At 38.7% G+C, this 23,126-nt stretch overlaps 2 protein-coding genes across 3 annotated transcripts in view; both read right to left on the bottom strand.

The window, feature by feature from the left end:
• Nucleotides 1-1,820: 1,820 nt before the first annotated feature.
• On the bottom strand, nt 1,821-6,681 carry cdc50c (Cdc50 family member C). The gene is made up of 7 exons (XM_087803670.1): nt 6,422-6,681; nt 4,852-4,968; nt 4,683-4,790; nt 3,916-4,003; nt 3,706-3,852; nt 2,869-3,081; nt 1,821-2,794 (listed from the first exon to the last, which is right to left on the bottom strand). Exons 1-7 carry the CDS (start codon nt 6,638-6,640, stop codon nt 2,607-2,609), a joined length of 1,080 nt encoding a protein of 359 aa, XP_087659796.1. The 5' UTR covers nt 6,641-6,681; the 3' UTR covers nt 1,821-2,606.
• A 509-nt stretch (nt 6,682-7,190) lies between these two features.
• Nucleotides 7,191-23,126, bottom strand: part of cmss1 (cms1 ribosomal small subunit homolog) — a 29,926-nt gene continuing 13,990 nt past the window's right edge. The window contains exons 2-10 of one of the 2 annotated variants that reach the window (XM_087804181.1): nt 10,273-10,403; nt 10,045-10,104; nt 9,456-9,594; nt 9,323-9,382; nt 9,150-9,252; nt 8,076-8,136; nt 7,928-8,015; nt 7,773-7,861; nt 7,191-7,372 (exon numbers count right to left, since the gene is read on the bottom strand). In XM_087804181.1, coding sequence (XP_087660307.1) covers nt 7,289-7,372; nt 7,773-7,861; nt 7,928-8,015; nt 8,076-8,136; nt 9,150-9,252; nt 9,323-9,382; nt 9,456-9,594; nt 10,045-10,104; nt 10,273-10,403 — 815 coding nt within the window. In that variant the 3' untranslated portion in view covers nt 7,191-7,288. Of the gene's footprint in view, nt 7,373-7,772; nt 7,862-7,927; nt 8,016-8,075; nt 8,137-9,149; nt 9,253-9,322; nt 9,383-9,455; nt 9,598-10,044; nt 10,105-10,272; nt 10,404-23,126 lie in introns of both variants that reach the window. The other variant, XM_087804180.1, reaches the window with a different exon arrangement.

Raw genomic sequence — 23,126 nt, forward strand, 5'->3', positions numbered from 1 at the left:
CCCTACAGTTCAATCGCTCACACGCGCCCCCCTACAGTTCAATCGCTCACACGTGCCCCCTACAGATCAATCGCACACACGCGCCCCCCTACAGTTCAATCGCTCACACGTGCCCCCTACAGATCAATCGCACACACGCGCCCCCCTACAGTTCAATCGCACACACGCGCCCCCCTACAGTTCAATCGCTCATACGCGCCCCCTACAGTTCACACGCGCCCCCTACAGTTCAATCGCTCATACGCGCCCCCTACAGTTCAAACGCTCACACGCGCCCCCTACAGTTCAATCGCACACACGCGCCCCCTACAGTTCAATCGCACACACGTGCCCCCTACAGATCAATCGCTCACACTCGCCCCCCTACAGTTCAATTGCACACACGTGCCCCCTACAGTTCAATCGCTCATACGCGCCCCCTACAGTTCAAACGCTTACACGTGCCCCCTACAGATCAATCGCTCACATGCGCCCCCCTACAGTTCAATCGCACACACGCGCCCCCTACAGTTCAATCGCACTCAAGTGATGAATGTCGTTTCCAAATATATCCTGGTGCCTTCAATGACCAAATGTTTGTTACGTTCACCTTTGTATCTGCAAACTGATCAGACGCTGCAAGAAATGTTTATTTTCTAAACACGCCGCTTTCTTAATGATGAGTCACTTGGAATAAACTATAAAAATATTTAGAACGAAAACAATAGAAATTATCTTGGGTGAAGCTTGATTAACATAATTAAAAAAGGTTCTTTTTTTCTTAAGACATTAAATTATATTTATATAGTGAACATTTTTACGTTTCTTAAAAGAGAAAATCATAATTCTACATAGATTAAATACTCTTAATTGATGTTTTTAAAAAAGAACAACTTCAAATATATTCAATATTTATCTTGATTATAGAAATAACTTTCTTTAAATTTAACTTTTTCATAAGAAAGAGCTGTTACATTAAGATCTGCATTTACTTTTGGCATGTTTTTATAATAAAATACTTCATATTATAATTTGGTTTTTAAATTATTTTAGTTCAAGCTTAAATACATTACTTTTGTACTACTTTAAATCTTAATATTGAAGACCCTATGAAGGGGAAACAGCAGAAGTAATACAATATTTTAATTTTCTTTCCATCTTATTGCTTCACTCAGTTCTGAAGTAAACATTTTCACCACAAAGTTTATTACACTTGACTCTCATGTGGCGTCAAATGTGAATCAATCAACAACGTCTTCATCCGAAGGTACAAGAGAAAGTTCAGTGTGTTTCAAGTGTGTGTTTCTCTGTCGTAGTTGTGCGTCAGTGTGTTGTGTGTGCGCATGTTTTGTCGTCTGTCGCAATACAAGTCCAGAGTAGACTGCATTCCTCTCCTGTAGAAACTGACCAAACACTCGCCGCCAATCACCAGTGATTGACAGGTTTGGCGGACGTGTGTCGAGGCTGGATTACAGTGAATAAAGAGGTTTTTTTTCTAAAGATGTTGTTATTGTGTGAAGCAACTGCTCTGTGTAAACATTTTCTAGTGCTGCGGCCGGCTGGAGGTTATCCCAGCTCCACAGGGTGAGAGGCGTTATGTAACGTGTTTCTGAGCTATGAGGAGAAACAAATGTAAAAGTACTTTGATGAGAGGAAACTAGAGCAACTAAAGAAAAGTAGAAGTTGGGGAAAAAAATGGATTAAAAACTGTTTGTACGAAAGAAAAAAAAACTTTAATTCGTCAGTTATTTACTGAAATATAGAACTAAACATCATCACTTTTTCATTTTTTCAGAGTAAAAAAAGTACAAAGTGATGATGTTTACGGTCCACAGTTGATTTTCAAGCACAACAAATCGCTCCTTGTATAAACAAAACACAACTTACTTTATACTTTTGAGATGAAGTTTTATTTTTTTCCTCAAAGAAAATGTTTCCATTTAATACAAAATACAACGTAATAATTTTAGGGGTGATGTACATTTTTTTTTCTTTATTCCTATTTATAGAGGTATGTTTACAAAGTTAATTAACTTCCTGCTTGTTAATATATTCATTATTAATATTCAGTTTGTTTAAATAAATATTAATTGGGTTACATTGTGTATATACATATTTTCACCTGTTGTTTATAAAAACTCGGATGTGTTTTTTTTACATTCATTATCCTCGTAAAACATTTGGATCCTGTTTTTATTTTTCATTTAATCTCTGCTGCAACAAGTAAAGTAGGTCGTTTCGATTCTAAACAGTTTGATAAACATTGTTGTGTACATTTAATCTCAACTTGGACTGTTGGGTAGTGATGCTCTGAAGCTTCATGAAGCAGTGTCATGTTGTGTAGAGGTCAGTAGGTGGCGCCATCAGTTTAAAAATTATGTTTCATTAGAACAGTTGTTCAAAACAAAGTAAAACAGTGCAGAGACGCCATCTAGTGGACAATAATGACACTGCTTCATGAAGCTTCATCAGACCATCACTAGTGACGACACTTCCTTCAGTGTCTAATCTCAACAGGCTCAACGTTGTCGTCTGGTTGGTTCGTGAGGTGACCATGTGACCCAAACACCCCAATCATCAAGCATCTAGAAGACAATCTCTCGTTTAAATCCAACACCTTTCACCGCCTATTCCTTCATGTTCTTCCCGTTCCTCCCGAACTTCCACCAGACCACGGTGAGGACCCCCGACAGCACGAACAGCAGGCAGCTCGTGACCAGGTAGGCGACGGGCAGGAAGTGGTTCTGACCCCCGAACCAGGTCAGCGTGGTCAGGACTATGTGCTTCTTCCCTCGGAAGTACTGCGGCGGGAAGTCTGGAGGAGGAGGAGTCAAGGCTCGTGGCTCTTTAAAACAGACTCGTAACAATGGCTGGACGGAGGAAGGATACTGTAGTCGATCTCCACGCTGTAGTCGCCGGCAGGAAGTCCTTTGCTGAAGGGTTCTCTGGCGCGGTGCAAGAAGCCGTAGAGCTTCTTGAAGTTGGGGAAAGCGGCTTCTCTCATCCACACGATGAAGTCCTCGTTGATGAAGCCGTTGTTGTTGGGGTCCGAGGGGTCCAGCTCGTAGGCGGGCTTCTGCCAGTACAGGGGTTTGGTGGTTCCTGCGGAGGAACGCTGGAACTTTATCGACAATCCTGACGTAACAAACGATCGAGGTTCATAACGAACACAGAGCAGATTCACCTGCACAGGCGTCGAGAGCAGACGTGGGCAAAGTGTGGCCCTTTGACTGTATTTCTGTGGCCCTCATGATGTCAGAGTAGAATGTTTCTGACGCTAACGGTTTTATTTTGAAATTTATATCCTATTATCTCTTAATACAACTTCTTTAAGGTCTTTATTAAGGACTTTTTAATGAATATTTCTTGCCCTACAATATAATTTTAGTGAATATTGAGATCATATTTATCAGATTTTATTTATATATGTATATATATGGTATATATACTGTTTATATGAATGAGGTTTTTGTTTATTTTAGTGCCATAGTAAAATGCTTTTTTAATTTATTTTATTTAAGTTTTTTCTATCATATCTAGGTTAGATAGAACTTCATTGAACTTTATTGATCTTTAAATTGTCTACAAAATCTACACTCATCCTTCCCGTCTTTTAGCTTGACGGCCCCTAGACTCATCCCAGTATATAATGTGGCCCCTGGTCCCTCATTTATAAAACAACAATAAACATAACTTATAGTAAAACTTCAAGCATCTATACTGTACCGTTGAAAACCTCGGCCAGCGTCAGGTTGTCCACTCGAGGGTTACGGAACTTGATGTTCTTGTCGGTGTACCAGGCGATGCCCTTCCGTAACAGCGGGACACGAACCCCCGGACCTCCAGAACCGTGGTATTTGAAGACGAAGGAGTCTGGGAAGGAGGAGGGAAGAGTTACGGAGACGCCATTACAGACGGAGGGATGTTCTGACTCACCGTTGAAGATGCTGTTGGCCACGGCGCCACAGGGGGCGATGGGGATTCCTTTCGGGTCTTTGTGGAACGGTTCGCAGTACAGGGAGTTCTAAAGAAGTAACATCGAGATTGAAGTTCATCACGGACGCTCGAGAAAATACCTGGTCATGGGACTGTATTTTCTGTGGCCCCGTGATGAGGTCGGAGTAAAACTATATGAAAAAAGATCATGTAGGAAAAATGCCGACACTTAACTTATTTATTAAGTGATTTTATTTTTGTTCAAATCTGAATAGACCTTTTTTATTTTCATTTCTTTAGTTATTTTTATTCATGATTTTTTTCACATCTCTAAAAATTAATTTAAAAACTTTCTTAAAGGTATGATGTATAAAAAAGTTTGTTCCCATTTATAGGTAAATATAATACATTTATCAAATTTATAGAAGATTTTATGACGGTTTATAATGATGATAAATACTTATTATGAGTTAAAGATATGTCTTATAAATGTACTATAAAGTCTTATGTAGAGAAAATATTTAGAAAAATATTTGACATAATACTTGCACATTAAAATAACTTTTTTCTTATTGAATTTGTCAAAAAACTTTGGTTGTATTTCTACAAACAACATTAGATTTTTTCGTCTTTATTTAGCATTTTCCTCTTATTTTTTCTAATCCTATAAGGCTGTCAGGACCTTCTTTTAGCTCGTTGGCCCCTCACAACAGTCACGGTAAATATTGTGGCCCCTACAGAAATGTAGTTGCGGCTCTAGGATCTACCTTCAGGTTCTTATTCCTGCCGACCGTCTGTGAATCGTCCCTGGAGTCCATGTACCTGCGCAGGTTCTGGTGGAAGTTCTGGAGGCCGTAGTAGAAGAAGACGTCGCCCTGAAGAGACCACGTTCAAGTGTCAGCTCTGATGAGTCGACGGCTTTTATCGGCCGTTTACCTTGAAGAGTTTGTCGATGTTGAAGACGAGTGTGCACTTGCAGCTCTCCGTGGCGTTACGAGGGTCGGCTCGCATCTCGTGACAGATGTTGCACGTGCTCGCCGTCGTGTAGTCGAGCTGGAGATTTGGAAAGATTTTTTTTTTTTTTTTTTTTGTGGAAGCTGAAGCATCGTCCAGATATCTTTAAAGTCCTCTAGGTCACACTATGCTCTATAATTTGACCAATATAATATAAAATTTAACGTATGTTTTATTAACTGAGAGCGCCACCTACTGAGCTTCCATCTACTGTTTCATGAAGCTTCACAAACACCTTAATGGATTACTTTTTATAAAATGCTTTCCTCTCTAAGCTCTTAATAAAAAATATGAGTTTCTTTTGAAATGCCTCTTTTAAATAGAGCCATCTACTATTAATTATCAAGTTAATAGTTATTAATTGCATGTACTTCAATATGTGTAATGAGTGCCAAAAAAGGCGCCTTAAAATAAAATGTATTATTATTATTATACTGCGTTTGTAATTTTTTTCTTGTTACATTTTTTTGTTCATCAATAGAATTCTTTCCTAATTTTTTAATTTCTATATATATATATATTTTTTTTTATATTAGTATTTTTTCTCTAATATTAATTTCACAACTAAGGTCATTTACAAAAAACTATTTATTTAAAATGATATAAAAAATAATACTAATATTTTTTTATTCAGTATCTTCTCGACTGCATTTTAAATCTTTAAAAAATTAATTATAATATTAACCCCCAACTTAACTACTTTAGTAGAGTGATGATCTGATGAAGCTTCATGAAACAGTGTCATTATTTTCAGAGTCCACTAGATGGCGGTCTCTGCACTATTTTCCTTTGTTTTGAACTGTTCTAATGAAACAGCACATCATTTTTAAACTGATGGCGCCACCTACTGACCGCTAAACAACACAACACTGCTTCATGAAGCTTCATCAGACCATCACTACTTTAGAAGTCACTTTATTATTTTCTGTAAAAAAAATAATTGTGTAATACATTTCTAGGTTTTTAACCAACAATATTTAAACAAAAAATATATTTTATTAATAATATTTCAAGCTTGGATTTACTGTTGGATGTTTCTATATATAAGTGTCATGAAGCAGTGTCATGTTGTTTAGAGGTCAGTAGGTGGCGCTATCAGTTTAAAAATAATGTGATGTTTCATTAGAACAGTTGTTCAAAACATAGGTAAATAGTACAGAGACCGCCATCTAGTGGACTCTGACAATATTGACACTACTTCATGAAGCTTCATCAGACCATCACTAGTTATGAGATTCTGCAAAAATATGTATTTATTTAAATAAATTACTACTTTTTTATAACTTGTTGCTCCATCTTCAGTTATAACACTTTCCTTTCTATATCTTATCCAGAGAACTTCCTTTCTTGCTCGTCAGTCATCGTTCTTGTCCCAGAATCCAACCTTTACTCTCGTCCCTCCCTTTTATGGCACATCACAGCTTTCTTCCTCGCCAACTCCATGACCGGTCAACATACATCCCATAATAAGCCCTCCCACACACACTCTCACCTTCAGCTCCTGAGTGCTCTTCACCGTCAGCCACAGCCAGACCCCGAGCACCAGGCAGATGAGAGCGGTGAAGTAGAAGAAGGGCAGCACGGTGTGGGGGGTCATCATGGGGGACCAGGCGGGGAGTCGCTGCTGCTTGAAGGCAGAGTTGTCGGGCCTCCTGCTCAGAGGGCCGGCGGTCGCCTTCTTCTCGCCCTTCTTCGCCTCCGGACGGAACATGTCGACGGAAACCTCTCGTCTTCCTGTTCTTCGCTTCTGCCTCTGTGACTGCAAACACACCTCTGCTCACAGTCCCAGCATGCTTTGCAGCTCAGAGAGAGACGGTTACTTATTAACCAAAGCACTGCTCTGAACACACACTTCCTGTTTTTCTTCCATGTGGTCGGAAAAACTACCTGGCGGACCAGAGACCACGGCGGAAACTGAAAAGAATAAACACCAAGTAAATAAACGTGTTGCAGAATACTTGTAAAGTAGAAGGTTCGACTTCTGCGACAACAAAGTTTGTATCTTAAAAGGTTTTAGAAATGAGCGACACAAACACCAAGACCGTGCAGACCCCTGCCAAGGTACTCGTTTCTTTAAGAAAAATAACATCACTGTTTATAAAAGTGCGGTGACATCGTCAAGCCTCAAAATAACCACACGAGACATCGCGACAGGATGTTGTGTCAACTGCCACTTCCTCTTCATCATGACATCAAGCTCTCGGTGGAAGGAGCTTCCAGAGGTCCTGAGGTCACGTAAACAAAACATCTGGATGCGGCTCGTGAGTCAAGAGTGTGTTTATTCGTCAGACCGAGGATCATACATGACGAGCCGAGGAGTTTAAAAATAGATGACGTCGGCACATTTACAGAAGGATTCTTAAAAAAGGCCTATTTTGACTTTTTCTTCTCGGCAGCCTTTGATGACGCCCGAGTCCAGCAGCTTTATGAGATCCAGCTTCACCTGCGAGAGACAAAAGAACAGCAGATGAATTATTACATCAATAAATACAACTTGTGTGTTGACTGCCAGCATTGAACGTTCTTAAGTGCTTTTATATCATGTCATGTTTGTTTTTTTTCAAGATTTATATCGATGGTATTATGGTTTGAAATGATAATAAATTAAAATATATAACATTAAAGTACAAATTGAGCTTATTTTCTACAATTGTTATTCTCTAATTAGATTAACCCTTAGTGTATTTGTTGAATTGACAGCCCCTCACTAATTTATACACACAAAATAAATCCGATCAAGAAGGAAATAACTATGTCAATAAAAGTCCTACATTAATCCCACGTTCAAACAATTTAACTAAGTGCTGCAGTACAGTCCTAGTCGCTGGGGGGCAGCACCTCACCTCTGGAACGTCAATCATCCTCCTGAGCTTCTGATCCCTCCAGTTCCAGTCCAGAACCACGTACCGCAGCGCACTCAGGCTTAAACCGTCTTCGAGGAGAAATTAAAAAAAACATTTAAAGTGTGTCCTGCTTTCCGAAGCGCCTTTTTCCTCACCTCTCTCGATGAGAGCGGCGAGCCTGCCGGGCGTTCCGACCCCGATGTGGGTGACGAACTTCTGCAGCAGCTTCACCTGCTCGTCCACCTTCACAGACACGGTGGTGATGGTTAGCGTTCAAACACACGCGTTCTAGTCTCTGGTTACCTTGATGTGTTTGGCGAAGAGCTTCAGAGCTTTAGCTTCACCTCTGAAGGCGGTCAGCAGCCTGGAGAAGAAGAAGACGACACGTTCATCTCACACGTCTAATTTAAAAAGAGACTAAACATCTAGATTACATCATTATTATCATTTTATTTAATCTGACGGTGTCACAGTGATACAGAGGCAGAGCTTTTTTATATTCTTCTTAGAATCTTCTTGTATTGAATTAACTTGTATTATTATTAATATTGCTGATATAATAATAATGAGTTTTTTAACATGAAAAATGTCCAGAATAACGATCATTTAAATTGTTGGAGAATTTTAATATATTTCCTTTCAGAAAAAAAAAAAAGATGAAATAAACATGATTAAAGAACATATCAGCTGAAAACCTAACATTTGTATGATCCTACAAGAAGATCCTTTACCAGGGAAAGTGAGGACATTCTCAAAAATTCACAACATGAGTAAATACATCTTTAAATAGTTGCGATTGCGATGAGTATAATGAAAGTGTTTTTTAAAATACTGTATTTCACGTGGATGGAACTTGAGTTTTGACACCTTTTGCTGTAGATGTTCTGGAACTTTTTGCATACTTTGAGTCCACCACTAAACCTTATGTCAGAATGAATCATACAACCTAGAATAACAATTCAATAAGAGAATATTAACACACATATTGTTTTACAATTAGTAATAAACAATAAATCTGATTTATTAAGACTATTATAATTAAAATATGCTATTATAATACTATAATAATTTCAGATGGTAATTACATTTTGTTGCAAATATTAGAATATAAGAATATATAAGAAATCTTTCTTGAAAATCATTACATTTTTCCTTTAAGAAGAAAAAAATACAATACGTTTTATTTTGATTCAGTAGACAATATATTTTCACACTAGTTTTCCCTGATATAAAATAGATTAAAGAACAGCAGTTCATCTTTGTCCCTATTAAAAACTGAGTGAAAAAAACAAAAAAAACATAAGAAACGTTTAAAGTTTTCTCCCAACAACCTAAAGGTTCAACTATTTCCGAGCGCAGAACTGTTGTTTATCGTACTTGATTAACTCTATGGTTCTGAGTGCGGAGCTGCAGACGACCATCAGGACCACAGAACTCTTCTCCGTGTGCTGCTTGTAGACTTTGGACCATTTGGGACAAACTAAGACAAAAAAAGAAAGAAAGATGAGGAACGACACAAGATCTAAAACTAATGTGATTTCCTAACTGACCGAGCTTGAGGTAGGAAGACAGGCTGTGGGTCAGGTCGTTGCTCGACAGGAAGCAGGAATCTTCGCGAGGGGGAGGCGGACAGTGACGTCAGAGAATCCATGAGTCAGCAGTCGAGAGGTCAAGGTGACTCACCTGCCAGCTTCAGCTCTTCCTGCTCGATCACAGAGCGCTTATCCGAGAAGTACTGGACCAAGATGTTCCGGAGGTCGGAGGCGGAGGCGGGTTTTGGTTCCGAAGAGGCCAGAACATCTGTGATCGTTTTCTTCTTCTTCTTCTGGAACATCAGTTTGAATGAGATTAAACTGAGAGCGCCCCCCGCTGAGCTCTGAACCTTCATGAGTGTGCTGCATATTCTTTTTAAACAAAATGAGCTGCAGTGGTCAAAAAACCAGACCGGACCAGACATGACTCACTTAAGATAACATGCCGAGACAGTGAACCAACACTGACGTTTATTACCTATTAATACATTTTTCTCTTCAGCGAACTGAAGCCAAAAAACTGTAACAACACAGAGCCAAGAAACAAAGAAGATAGTTTTGTAAACTGAAGTGAAAGTAATATAGACTATAAATCATGTTTACACGATAACGTTTATTTTAAGAGCCTCAACTAAACTTAAAAAAACAAATGTTATTTTTAAACCAAGTGACTTGAATACGTCAAAATGTGCAGTTCTTTTTCCAAACAGCAGGTGTCACCCTAGGGCTCGTTTACTTACCCGTCTCTTTTTAGGGGTCGGTTGCTCTTTATCATCAGTCTGTGGCACAACAACCTTTTTCTGTGGAGACAAATCAAGTTTTTACAATAGTTTAAGATCAATTATAAAAACTAAGATGGATAAGAGAAGCTATCGATTTTCTTCAGAATAATGCTGCTAATTTAATTGTTAAATGTAAATTGTAAAATATAGAGATGATGTAAAACTCCACTAGAATCTGAATCTCACCTGCTCATCAACCTTCTTCTTCTTCGCTTTCACAGTCTTCTGTGAAACACTCTTCCTCTTCTCTGCTGTTTTCTTTGTGCTTTCTATCGACTTTTCTTCTGGTTCAGTCGCCTCCACTTCTTCAGGCGCATCTAGGAGCACAATAAATATTTAATTCATTTAAATCCTCATATCACATCATTCACAGCTGTGTTCGCATCCTTCCATTGATCCTACAACAATATCGACCATCGCATGTTCCTGTCTTCGGGCCAAAAAAAACAACAACAGATCAATGATGTCCTTCTTCCTTTCACGATCAATCAATCTGAAGCTCCTCCCTCTCTGTTGTTGACGTGAACAACATTTGTACAGCAGGAGACCAGCTGGTGGAAGGACATTACCTGGGGAGTGGATGGAGAGACGGGAGCCATGATGGATTTGAGGAGCTCTGGTTCTACGGCAGGTAAGTTCAGACTTTTTTTTTAACATTTATATTGTTGAATTTAAAGCGTGAAAAATATTGAAGTTCTTTTAGTTTTTCACATAAGCAGCTGCGGTTGGAGGCCATACAACAGTTGAGTGATGATTTATCAAAATATGGTGTTCCAAGGAAACACTATCTAAATCAAATCATCCATGACCTCCTTGGTGGAGGTAGTTACAAGAAATCTTGACATAAGTCAATAAAGACTTGACAGATTGTTTAACCAAATGGTGAAAAACTTAATCCAAAAATAATACTGACAGAAAACAATACAAACTCTGTGACAGTAAAGATGCGTTTCAAGAATAATTTTAGAAAAATAGCAACATGCTAACTAACGCTTAAGAATATGCAAAATCTAAAAATTTGAAATGATTAAAAAAAAGATATCGAACAAGACACTTTTTCCTAATTCACTTTTTGGATGGGTCAGCAGGCTGCACTTGTATGGAAGATTGAATGCTTGAATTTAACATTTCCAATTTAAAAGCTTTTAATTTTTGTGGCAAGTGAAGCGGTGGGAGGTTAGATAAAGATGAAACTAAATCACAGACACAATCAAGGTCAATGCAAGAAGAGAGACGACTGAAGACATAAGGTGGGACGCGCCTCCAGCGCCCCCTAAATCTCTCCATGTGACTCGGCACAGATGGTAAGGAGAGGGGGAGGAGGAGGAGGAGGAAGAGAGCACTACCAGACATCCATGATCTCACATCCCGGACAGCCTCAAATCAATGACGGCAGAGAGGACGGCTCGGGGAAAATGGAGCCCCTGGTTCCTCTTGAACATCGGATCAATACCGGTGACCTCCTCTAATGACTGATCAATGAGTGTTTATGATCACCATCAGTCCACTTTCAGGCTGTTGGCTCACTTAATGAAAGTGACGCTCTCTCGCTTGAGCATTCTGGAACTTTCCCAAATCAAATGTTTTGAAATGATCAAACCTAAGTCGGTGATTAAACCCCGACATGGTCCGCTCTCCTTTGGTCTGATGACAGAAGCCACCAGGGGAGCAGAAAGCAATGACTATTTTAATCCTCCGGCAACGTTCGCCTCCGTCTCCGTTCGTCTCACCTGCCCGGAGCGAAGAGTGAGGCATTTTTTTGGTGGTTCTGTGAAAGTAAATTCAGCTCAAATCAATTGCCGAGTTGTTTCAGTTGATGAATAACTCCCCTCTAGACGTGGCACTTACCAGTGATGGGAGGGTTCAATCGGGCCAACAGTAATTGGTTTTGGAGGCCTGAAGCTTCCGTCTTAAAAAGTCAAAATTGCCGATGTTTTCGTGCTTGAATCAATAGAATGGATGGAAGGCACTTTGTTGTAACTGAGAACGAGTGTAAATTCACTTTCCAAGGTCACAGGTCAGCATTTATTGGTGAAATGTTTTGGACTCTTAATAACATTGAAAATCAAATTGGTGAACATATATTTTATAATAAGAAGTTAAACATGAGTTGTATCAATAAAGTAGATTGCCACTTGTCGCCAGCAGAGGGCGAAGTAACGTCAAACTACAGCATAGATACTTGATAACATTCACATTTAGAAGAAGCTTCCGAAGAAATCCAATATAATGTAGAACGAAAAACAGATTCATTATCTCTCATTTATCTCTTGTAAAGAGTTTCCTCATCAGAGATAGAATAATAAATATACATTTGTTTATTTGGGAATCTGATTCTGTCTTTTATTTTATTTTTCCCTTACAATGTCTGACAAAATTACTTAATAATATATTTATTATGGCAAAAAGTAAATAAAAAAGATGAAGAACCGCTTAACTTGTTAATACATATTTGTATTAATGTCCTTAACTGAAATGTAGGAAAAATACAATGAAATAAAAGAAAAAAAAGAGGCATAAAAACAAAGGAATGTGTACAATATATTAGTCTGATGTGAGAGGGTAGAATAAAAATAAAAAATACCAAGAAAGGATTGACATTTAGAAAACAACCGTTACCTTGAATTGTATTCTTATTTATTGCAATAAGCACTTTTTTTTTTTTTTTTTTAAGATATTTAAGCTTGTCTTAAACTATTTTTAGAGGGTTTACTGTACAGAAAATAATAAAAAATGTATTAAAAAGTCAAGATGGCACAACATCCATTTTCGACATCATGGGCCGACTTCTTCCTTATCTTGGGTGTGTTTAACTTAAAATAAATGCTGTGGAGATTTTTAGAGTTTCACGACTGATCATATAGTTACATCTATAAAAAGCAAAGTATCAACACATTTCTCTTTATGTAAAGAATAAGAAAGATTTAGGTTGAAGGGAAGAAGAATCAGGTCAAAAGACAGCCGGTTTCATTTGTATTTACTGCTGGATAATGAAATTGTGAGGCGGCTGGTTTCTCTGGGAATTTATTGCGATATACACACCCACCACCTGATGTCACTCAATTTCAAAGCCGGTTAAAATATAACAAATGGAACTTTTTTTCCCCTTTAAATCCCATCAAAAGCGACTACCTAATCTACAGTGGGAGTAAAACGCTCTCCCCCCGGGGCAAATATCACGCACATTTCCCCCCTTTTTTCAGCGCGCTCCATCAATCAGCAGCCAAAGACCTTGATGCAATTCTTGTGGAATCTGGCGTCCAATGTAGAAGTCGGGGAAGGTCACTCACATGCACGTGAATGGCGGAGGTTGGTTCACGTTTCAGTGAAAAATCTTCCGTCAAGGAATTCTTCAAAAGAAAGTACACAAAGGGTACGTCACTGGACAGAAATGCAGCCTCGCTTTATCGCACAAAAGACACCCAGTATGTCTTCTCTATGTTTTGGTGTGGTTTGATTAATATGAATAGAAAGACCCAAAAACAATACTCATGATTAAATCGAAGACCACTAGCCAACTTGCTAGCATTTGGTCCTACACATGGAGGTTTAGGTCCACACGAACACAAGCTCTTTGTTAAGAGTTGTTTAATCCACTGCAAAAATGGCATTTTCAGCCAGTGGAACCCCAACAGTTTATTAAAATGCTTTAAACACGGGAAAGCCCTGTTCTTTAACGCAATTAGATCTTATTGATATAATATAGTGAGCTTTGAAACACCATAGCAGCTATTGACAGCTGATCTATTAGAGCTTTGACTCAATGGGTGAACCTCAAAAGAAAATATGTTTTCCCATTGGTTAATTTTAATTAAGTCTGGTCCAATCATAGCTGGATCTCTACAAAACTTGTTAAATGTACGTTCATGGAATAAAATACCAAAGTCAAAGCAATGAAAAAAAGGCCAGATTCTCTGGGTCAAGGTAAATGACCTCCCTGGCTTTCAGATACATATGCAGTGGTGAAGATTGTTCACTTTGACCCAGAGGCAACACAATGGATACCATAAACATATTTGTTTTTGGGCCTCCAGGTCACTTTGACCCAGAGATAACAAGGGTTAAGTGAATTTATGATATGCATTGTAACTCTCTGGAAAGAAAACTGCTTTGTCTGCCCACAATGTGAGGCGAAGTGAGCATCTGCTATAAACCGGGTCCACTTTAAGTGTCAGTCTAGGATTAAAAACAAACTTTAGAAAAAATATCATTACCCTCCCGCTCCAATCTTTCACCTCGAAAGTTACGACCATGACAAACTACAGACTAGTGCTCTATTCAGCAACGTGATCTTGGAGGTAAGCTTTTCCGTGGACAAAGGCAGCACAGCAGGAATCCGTCATGGTTTCAGTGACTTGTTGTGCCACCCAGATATGCTTCCTCCTGTGCTGACATGTCCACGATATCATCCGTCTTTCCGGATTAATGGAAGTCATAGGGCTGCATGCATGTTCAACTCCATATTCAAATAATCAACGACTCCAAAGTGTTTTAAAGATATCAGCATCGTTATTAAATCACTCGATTGTTAGCAAAGATGCTACCAAAGGACCACAGGTCTCTGGGAAGTGGCTGGGCCCCATTATTGATTTCCACTGAAATCAACAATAGATCTGTTTCGGTGATGGTACGAGTTCCGAAATGTAAGCAGACTTTGTTTGGTGTTTATTTATAGCATAACCAACAATATCATTGCATGCTTGCCTAATTTTATTCAGTCTTCAGACATGTTCGAATAAATGGATTTTAAAAATAACTTTTCCTCCACTCTATAAAAAAAACACAAAATAAACATGAATAATTAAATTACATCCAAAAAACTGGATGGAACAGTTTTTTGTTGAGGTCTAAGTCAAGATGGAAACAGAGCTCGGAAACCCAACAGAGGACCGATGGTCAGTCTTAAGCTGTCCCATCTTTAGTAAACAAAATGAATCGCGAAATGAACAGCAGCCTGACCACCTGTGATCCAGGAGTACAAAGGTTCAGTTAAGGTAACGGCAGAAAGTCACTTTGGTTTTCCCATCGGCTACTTTATCCAACCACAGCTTTACCATCTTTGAAAAGGACAGAATTTGGATTTACTTGTCATGACATCCCTCTACATGTTGTAATATCTACTGAATAAAGCACAATCTGACGAAACCAGTCTTTCCAGGATGTGGGCTTGTTGAAGGCGAAATTATAACCTTGAAAAAGGCGTTTTAACATGTAGGTATAAACTGGTTTTAAGACAAAAAGCCCATGAGCTCTTTACTTAAGGAAGAGCACCACCTGTGTGAGCAAGATTGGGAAGACTGGTGGGAACTGGGATGCATTTTTGGAAGTGTTAATTGTTTATTCGGATGCCAGCTGGTGCCCTTTAGCGAGGAACTGAAGCGGGAATGAGGAATGAAAGCATGCAGGCCTTGGTGTTGTTGAGAAATAAAAGTAAAGGGCCAATCACACGTGTGAGTGCCAGCCTTCCTGCCAGCACCTCTAAAAACCCGGCATCCATGGAAACTATTAAAGCCTGAATCACAAGTTGACCTTGGAGAAATTTTCCAAAAAATCTCGAACGCTGCCTTCATGTGGGCTTGCACGTGTTCTTGTCTAGACGCGTTATGGCAAATGAAGCGTCAGTCGAGATGCGTCGCCTATGAGTGTGAGAGGGAACCAGCTGATGACGAGTCCGTCATGCATTAGTCAACTGAAGTCACATGGGCTGGAAACATCGGCACATCCTGTATGGAAATACATGTCAGTATTTGACACTATTGAAATTATTCATGTACTGAAAGGAAACTTAAAAAAAATACATCAATCTTCAGCTTCTAATATTCGCGGTATGGCATTGCCAGGCGATGGAATCAGAGCTGAGTTGTCATGAAGTCGTTATTAAAGCCGAAGCCCATCGATCAAAAAGATCCTACTTGACCACACATGAAAATCATCTTCTCTTTTATTGCTTTGACTCAACCTGCCAGCGAGCCACGAGAGGTGAATTTATGTTGGGACTAGAATGCAGTGTTTCACTGAGAATTATGGCATTTTTTATAAACACTATATTTTTTTAAATGCACACAAATACTGTATTAAAACATGTTGCAGTCTTTTAAAAGTCTCAAGTCCTCAAACGTTTTTGGCCTCCTTTTAGCCCTTGGAAGCTTCTGCGTCATTTTTCGGGATCGGTCGAAAAGAATAATAATGCTAGCACCCCTTTAAGCATGTTAAAGGGACATTAAATGTTTAAAACTAAATTGCATGGCCTCTACATTTTTCTTTGATAATATTTTGCACCCTTTTTTTATATAAAAATCCCCTTGCAATGCCAGATACTTCAGCTTGTCAATGCTCTATAAATGCTAACATCTGACCTTTTTTTCTTAACCATTATACAAAGATGGAAGTCCCTTGTTGGGCTCACAATCATAAAAAAAGGTAAAAAAAAGAGGCACATAACATCCACTCACGGGCAACAAATGATTCACTTGCAACAAGTGAGATCCCTGGTGGAAACCATCTAGCTAAGCCTTGAGAATGAGAACGATGCAAAAAAAAAGAGAAAGAAGGTCTAAACCTGTCAGACAAAGATTATCGAATTCCTAGACGGCTTTGAAATTCCTCTCCTGGAAGAGGAAATGTCCAAGAAAAAGAGGACATCCCCCCCCCCACACACACACACGCCACACCAGGTCATGCTTGTCAAGAAAAACACAAAAGCTGAAAGTCACGTAATCCTGCAAAGTACATTTAGTTATCCTATTTCACATACCTTCATCCCAGTCATCGCTCTTTCCAGCCAAACCAGGTGATGACTATCAACTCAATTCCATGTGAAAATGATTCCCAAACCATCAGATGTAATATCACCGTGGCTTCGCTTCAAACTGGGTTAAATGAAAAATTGGACGAACACAGCTGAAGGCAAAAAGACTACAGTTCAAGAATTTAGATAAGCTTAACCAATTTATACTTTTTGTTTGCACAACCTATGATTAGCCTGCGATTTTGAAACCATTATCCAAGCGTTGGAAATAAATACTCGCTGGATGTCTGCCTCGGTTTGATAAAGTGACAAACTTTCTTTCTCAGGCTAGAGAACAAAGAAGGGTGACTGATGAGGGTGACGTAATAAGAGAGGCCAAATAGCTCCTCTGAACCATTATGTTGAGCACTTTTAACAAGTCCACTTAAAGCTTAGAACGGAGGGGGCCAAGCGAAAAGAGACAGCTTCATCAGTCCTAATCAAAGAGGGGGAAAAAGGATAAGCTTGATAGATTACTTTCCCCATGACAAGATCAAAACTTTGACTCTCTTCTGACACCGAGTTTCGTAAGAAGGAGGTTCGAGTTTAGTCTTTCCTGCTCATTGTTGTTCCTGTGTTATGTTAAGAGACTAAAGGCTGCTCTCGGGCACGTCTGAAAGAAATGTGTTTACGGCTCAACAAAACAGAATACACATGGACCGTGGGATGGACTTTCTCCGTCTTGTTTAGTAATGTTGTTACACAACAACTTTGCGAGCTTTAAACAACTGCAGTGAAAGCAAAAATCACTTCAACTGTTTAAACACATCAGAATCGCCATCCTACGAGATAGGAAACAGAGATGACTCACCCAAACAAACTACGCAAACATGCCATTTTAGTGGAGGCAAGAAAAGACATCTTTCACCAAAAACTTGACTTCGCTAAGAGTTGTTTTAAGTGGAGCTTTGTATGGTCAATGACAAAGAGCTTTTTCCAAAAGATAACTGGGAGAATTCGTAAACAAGAGATTGCGGCAGCAGACAGATGGTTTTGAATCAAAATGTAACTAGAGACATGTTTAAAAATTGTATTCACTGCAGGTAGTGATTGACACTGTGAGTATGTCTGGTTAAAAATTTACTTATCTGCTGCCTATTCATCACACAATGTGAAACAAGAAACGTGTTTATAAGGGCATCACTACAGCTGTAATGATTTGCCCTAACATGTAAACCTACTGACGGGTGTGAAAAAAAAAAGATTTCTTCAATACAGTTTTCAGCATAATATATCGATATTAAACAGCACAGTATCGATTTTCTTTCAAGTAATATATGTTTAAACTATATATCGTTTTGGTTTATTTATATTAAATGAAGTGTGTGTAAAATAAAATAATCTAATCAGACTGTTTTTTTTTAAAATTTAGAATCAAAATGCAAATATTCACAGTGTTTGCTCATTTTTATGTTGTAATTAAACTTCCCACGGCTAGAGGGAAGTAGTCATTACAGCCTTGGCAGCTAAAGGAAAACATTTTTTCTACGACATCCAGCCAATGACTGAGGACGAGAGGATAGCACATAGCCGACTCCAACTGCCAAGTTCATTTTTTAAATATTTTTTTTTTACATATTATGGATTTTAGTTCTAAAATTAAACCAAAAGAGAACAATTAAAATATGTTGTTAAAACTCAGTTTCCCCTAAAATAGTTACGAAAATGATGCTAGTCATTATAGGATTTGTATCATATTATTTTTCCAACTTCATTGAATGCATAATTCGTGACAAAGACATGCAGAGAAAAGCATCCACTTATCCAATTTTGTTTTTCTGATCAGGATGAAATCCAAAATATCTAATCTAATAGGAGGAACATTTATAGTTTGTTTTTTTCAATCATAGAAACTCATTTACTTAGTATTTTACATATTCAAGACACTTCTTCATTAAAGATTAAAGTCAGCTGATCCTAAAACCATTTGAGGACAGCTCTTTATCTCTACAAATGAGCAAAACCATAAACACTAATCTAAACCAAGTATTTTTTGGCTTTTCAGACCCCAAAACTCCTGGCGTGAAGAAGATGAGTCCCAAAAGGAGAGAGAAACGCGAGGCAGGCAGCAGAAGAGAAAGGTTGTCTCGCAGTGACATGCTGTTTCTTCTCAGCATCCTGGAGGGAGAGCTGCAAGTATATATGCTGTTCGTTTGAATGAAAGGAAGAAGGTTGCAGAGAGAGTAACGGCTCACTGTCTTTATCACACCAGGCGCGAGATGAGGTGATCACAGTATTGCGAGCTAGGACGATGGATCCAGCTCGACTGGAAGCTCGCTATGGTATTACGGTGTTATGTGCCCTCAAGAGAGACTCCCTCCAGAGCCAGCAGCAAGAGTTGCAGGAGGAGTGCTTGTGTAGAGAAACCATCGCTGCTGTGAGTAAAAAACAAATTGTAGAAATACAAACAAATACATTTAATATTATGGTATTCAGCTTATTAAGATACAGTACAGATTAAAACGTTGGACACATCTAAGTTTTTTCAATTTTTCGGGCCTGACTTTGATTTTTAATTTTTAATGATCATTTCTCTTAATTTAGCTGATTGGTTCTTGTAATAATATGAATTTAACCGTTGTCCAATAAGGCTGTGTTTCAACCTGACTTCTGCACAACACAACTGATGGACCAACTCCATTAAAAGGCAAGAAACTCCACAAAGTAACACAGACACACCTGTGAAGTGAAAACCATGTCAGATGAAAACCTCTTGAATGAATATAATAAAAGCTAAACGAAGAAAAGAGTGGCTGATTTGAATAAATTAGACTATAAGACATGTTTTCATATCTATTTTTGATGCCTTCAGTTATAATCTACAATGGAAATAGTTGTGGAAATAAAGAAAACATTTAACTAAAGGGTGTGTCCACACTTTTGGCTACACTGTATATATTCAATTTCTGTACACTTTCTTTCAGATTAACTATGCAACATATTCAAGTAGAAATCATGATTTTTTTTAAAATATACTTTATTTCTAAAACACTTTATCGAATTGCTTGTAAATTATAACTTACTGACCTTTCAGTGAAGTTTTAGTGGGATGGCAAACTCAATCGGGGCAAGGGAAAAGGAGGGCAGAATAGTCAAATATCCCAATTTGAAATTTAAACCATGTGTTTTACATACTATGTTATTAGTATTTACAGAATTGTGGCTCCTTTTCTCAATTGTAAGGGTGCAAAGAGGGCAAAAGACTACGAAAATACATTAAATAAGGATAGTTTTCAGCCCCCCTCCCCCTTATATCTTCATATCATTTGGTTTTCAAATAGATTTTCTATGATATTTTGTTATTTATGTTATCAACCTGTAAAAGCTGCCTTTTTTTTAGGTTATTTCCATTTTCTTCCCCTTTTTCTTCAGACCCATACTTGAACAAACCTACGTACCCAACTAATATTTCTGAATTAAAGTCAATATTCACAAATATAATCCTATAAACTTCATGAATTACTTGCTTATTGGTGTTTCCCTTTTTTTTTTTTACAGCTCAATAATCTTATCGATGCCAAGAATCGATGGTCAAAGAGGATGCAGGAACAGCTCCTTGACATGTCGAAATCACACAAGGAAACGCTGAACAGACTAGCAGAGCAAGACCAGAGTCACAAGGCCTTCATCCGCAAGACAAACTACCTCACATCTCTTCTGGAGGAGGACAGAGAAAGGTTGGAGCGGCCGACGTTTGAGCTTCAAATAAATACCTGAGTTAAACTAACATTGACTTTCATAACCCCCTTTAAAACAGCGACCCCAAATTGAAGCTCAGACTCCAAATATCCATCTGTTCCATTCTAAAGCTCCTCTGATATAAAAGAGGAGCAGATTTGCAGCTTGTGCTGAAAAACCTGAGGGATTTAAGTATTAAGGCTGAATGGAACGAGCCCAATTGGAACTCAGTGTTCTACTCCTGTGAAGGCTTAGATACTTTCAGACTACATTGGTCTGCAATGTTCCTCGTGGATGAGTGAGCGAGAAACATTCCTTTTGGCTGCTGTACGTCTACCAGTATATGACCTGAAGTCTGCCCTTAACAAGCCCTCCATTTGACACAGATCATTGGAGAATTGGTGAAGCAATACAGGATGTCAAGTTCAGCTAATTTGAACATCCTTTGTGGATACACAAGCATGCACTTGAATGTAATTATGTATACCGTCTAATTGTTTCCATTTTACCCTAGTCAAGTTACTTAAACACAGCCCCCTCCCCCCATATGAAGTGAGTTGTACTGAGGGATGTTGGAAGGTGGAAAGATCCCACTCTTAAATAGAAATCATATTATGATGTGGCCTGTGGCGATAGAAACACGAGAGCGGTCACTTCTATTCGAGGCCCACGGCTGGGCTGATGTGCAGTTTTTCTTCTTTTTCGGTTTTCTCGGCTTGTGTCCAACAGAAGTCCGCTCTGTAATCTACAAACCTGACTGGACACTTGCATTGCAACATGCTAGCTTGCCACATCTGTGGTCTAGAAACCTCACTAAATCCACCATCCGCTACACTTGATATTTAATCCAGAAATAGCCAAATTCACAATAATTCTCAGTGCAGCTGTTTATTCAAAGCTCTAAAATTGTCCAGGTATGAAGCTTTGGGATAGTGCTATCCCAAGCGATGCTATAGTCATATTCCTTTGATATGAAAATAGAGTTGTATTAATCATGGAACTTTAAGATGTTAGAATGAATCAGATGATATTCATAGCATCAACATCATTCCTCAGATTCCTCACACTTCTGATTTATTACATTTTTTCTGAAGAGTAAGATTTTTATAATAATATTATAAATACACTCAATACATATCCATTAAGGAGACCAAACTCCGTCTTGGAGTATTGTCCTGTTTTTTTTTAAACAAACCTAGAAAAGGCACTTCTACTTCGAGTCTCATGCGGATGAAGGAACATTGAACCCAATCTCTCAAGTTCGAATTTGTCTGGATCACTTGCTGGAGCTGAGAAGATTGCACAATGCATCCAGGCAATTTATATACAATTATGTGTTAAATCGCTTTTAAGTCTGAAACGAAAACATTACTTCATAGAGAGTCGCACTTCAATTACACCATGGAAGAAGAAAGTTTCATTTCGAATGCCCGGAGACGCCAAGTTTGTCTGTGGGCCGTCACACATTTTGGTGACACAATACATTTCATTAATTTAATCCAGCAGTATTTGAAATGCGAAAAGCAGTTTTTTAAATTGACGGCTGGCTGATCCAATTAAATCTTTGAGAGTTCTGACTCAATCGGTGGACATTGTGACAAAAAAATGAAGCCTGTTGGTCCAAGATCAGACAAAGATTTTCTAGGTCGGGTCCAATGACAGCTGGACGTAGACGCACATCACTTCCGGGAGCGTTGTTTCAATAAAGTTTGAATTGAATGTGCATTCACAGAATATAATGCAGAACAGAAAACTGTTTTAGAACTGCAGAGTACTTATGGTGTGGTCCAACACTACTAAAACCTAGTTCAGATGCATGCAGTTAACAAAGGTTGTTTATAAAGAAGGACTGAGAATAAGGGTCCCCATTATTCCTGTACTACAGACCCCGCTTCTGAAAGCCAGATAAAAAGAATCATTTATTCTTCTGCCAATTCTTATTTCATCTTACGACTTCCCATTCTTTCAAAGGAGTCCTGCTGGCTCAAATTCACCTTCTCTCTCAGGCCATGTGCAAAGCAGATGACCTCCTCTCGCCGTTTACATCACACGGAATTCCACCAACTGTATATAATCACATACATCACAGCATAAGATCCCTGTTGCATGTCAGTGGGTGATTACATCTGCTCATCACAGAGCCACGATTTTCCGACCTCAGCGATCAGAAGTTACTCAAGTGTGCGTGTGTTTCCGACGTGCTGCCGTGATTCTTGACAGCTTCTCAGCAATAACCTCACACACACATGCATCAGGCCAAAAACCATCTCATCCGGTTAAACAGATCCTGGCCCTCAAACACAGGGCAGGCTGTGCTTTGGATCCATAAGAACGCTTTAAAATCAAGTCATGTTTTTGTCGGCGATTGATGTGGTCATTGCATCACCAATGGATGAGATAGAAGGGAAGTAAAGAGCGTGTCACAAAAACAAAAAACAGTTCACTAAGGACATCTCTTGTGAAAATGTCTGGCAAAGAAATCGACATTGTTCCTAAAAATCCATGAGTAAATTATTCACAGATGGATTTTCTGTTGTCATCTTTTGCCTTCATCTCATTGTTAGGATACTAAGTG

The sequence above is a fragment of the Callionymus lyra genome, chromosome 12, assembly GCF_982586985.1.
Source record: "Callionymus lyra chromosome 12, fCalLyr1.hap1.1, whole genome shotgun sequence".
NCBI classification, from domain to species: domain Eukaryota; kingdom Metazoa; phylum Chordata; class Actinopteri; order Syngnathiformes; family Callionymidae; genus Callionymus; species Callionymus lyra.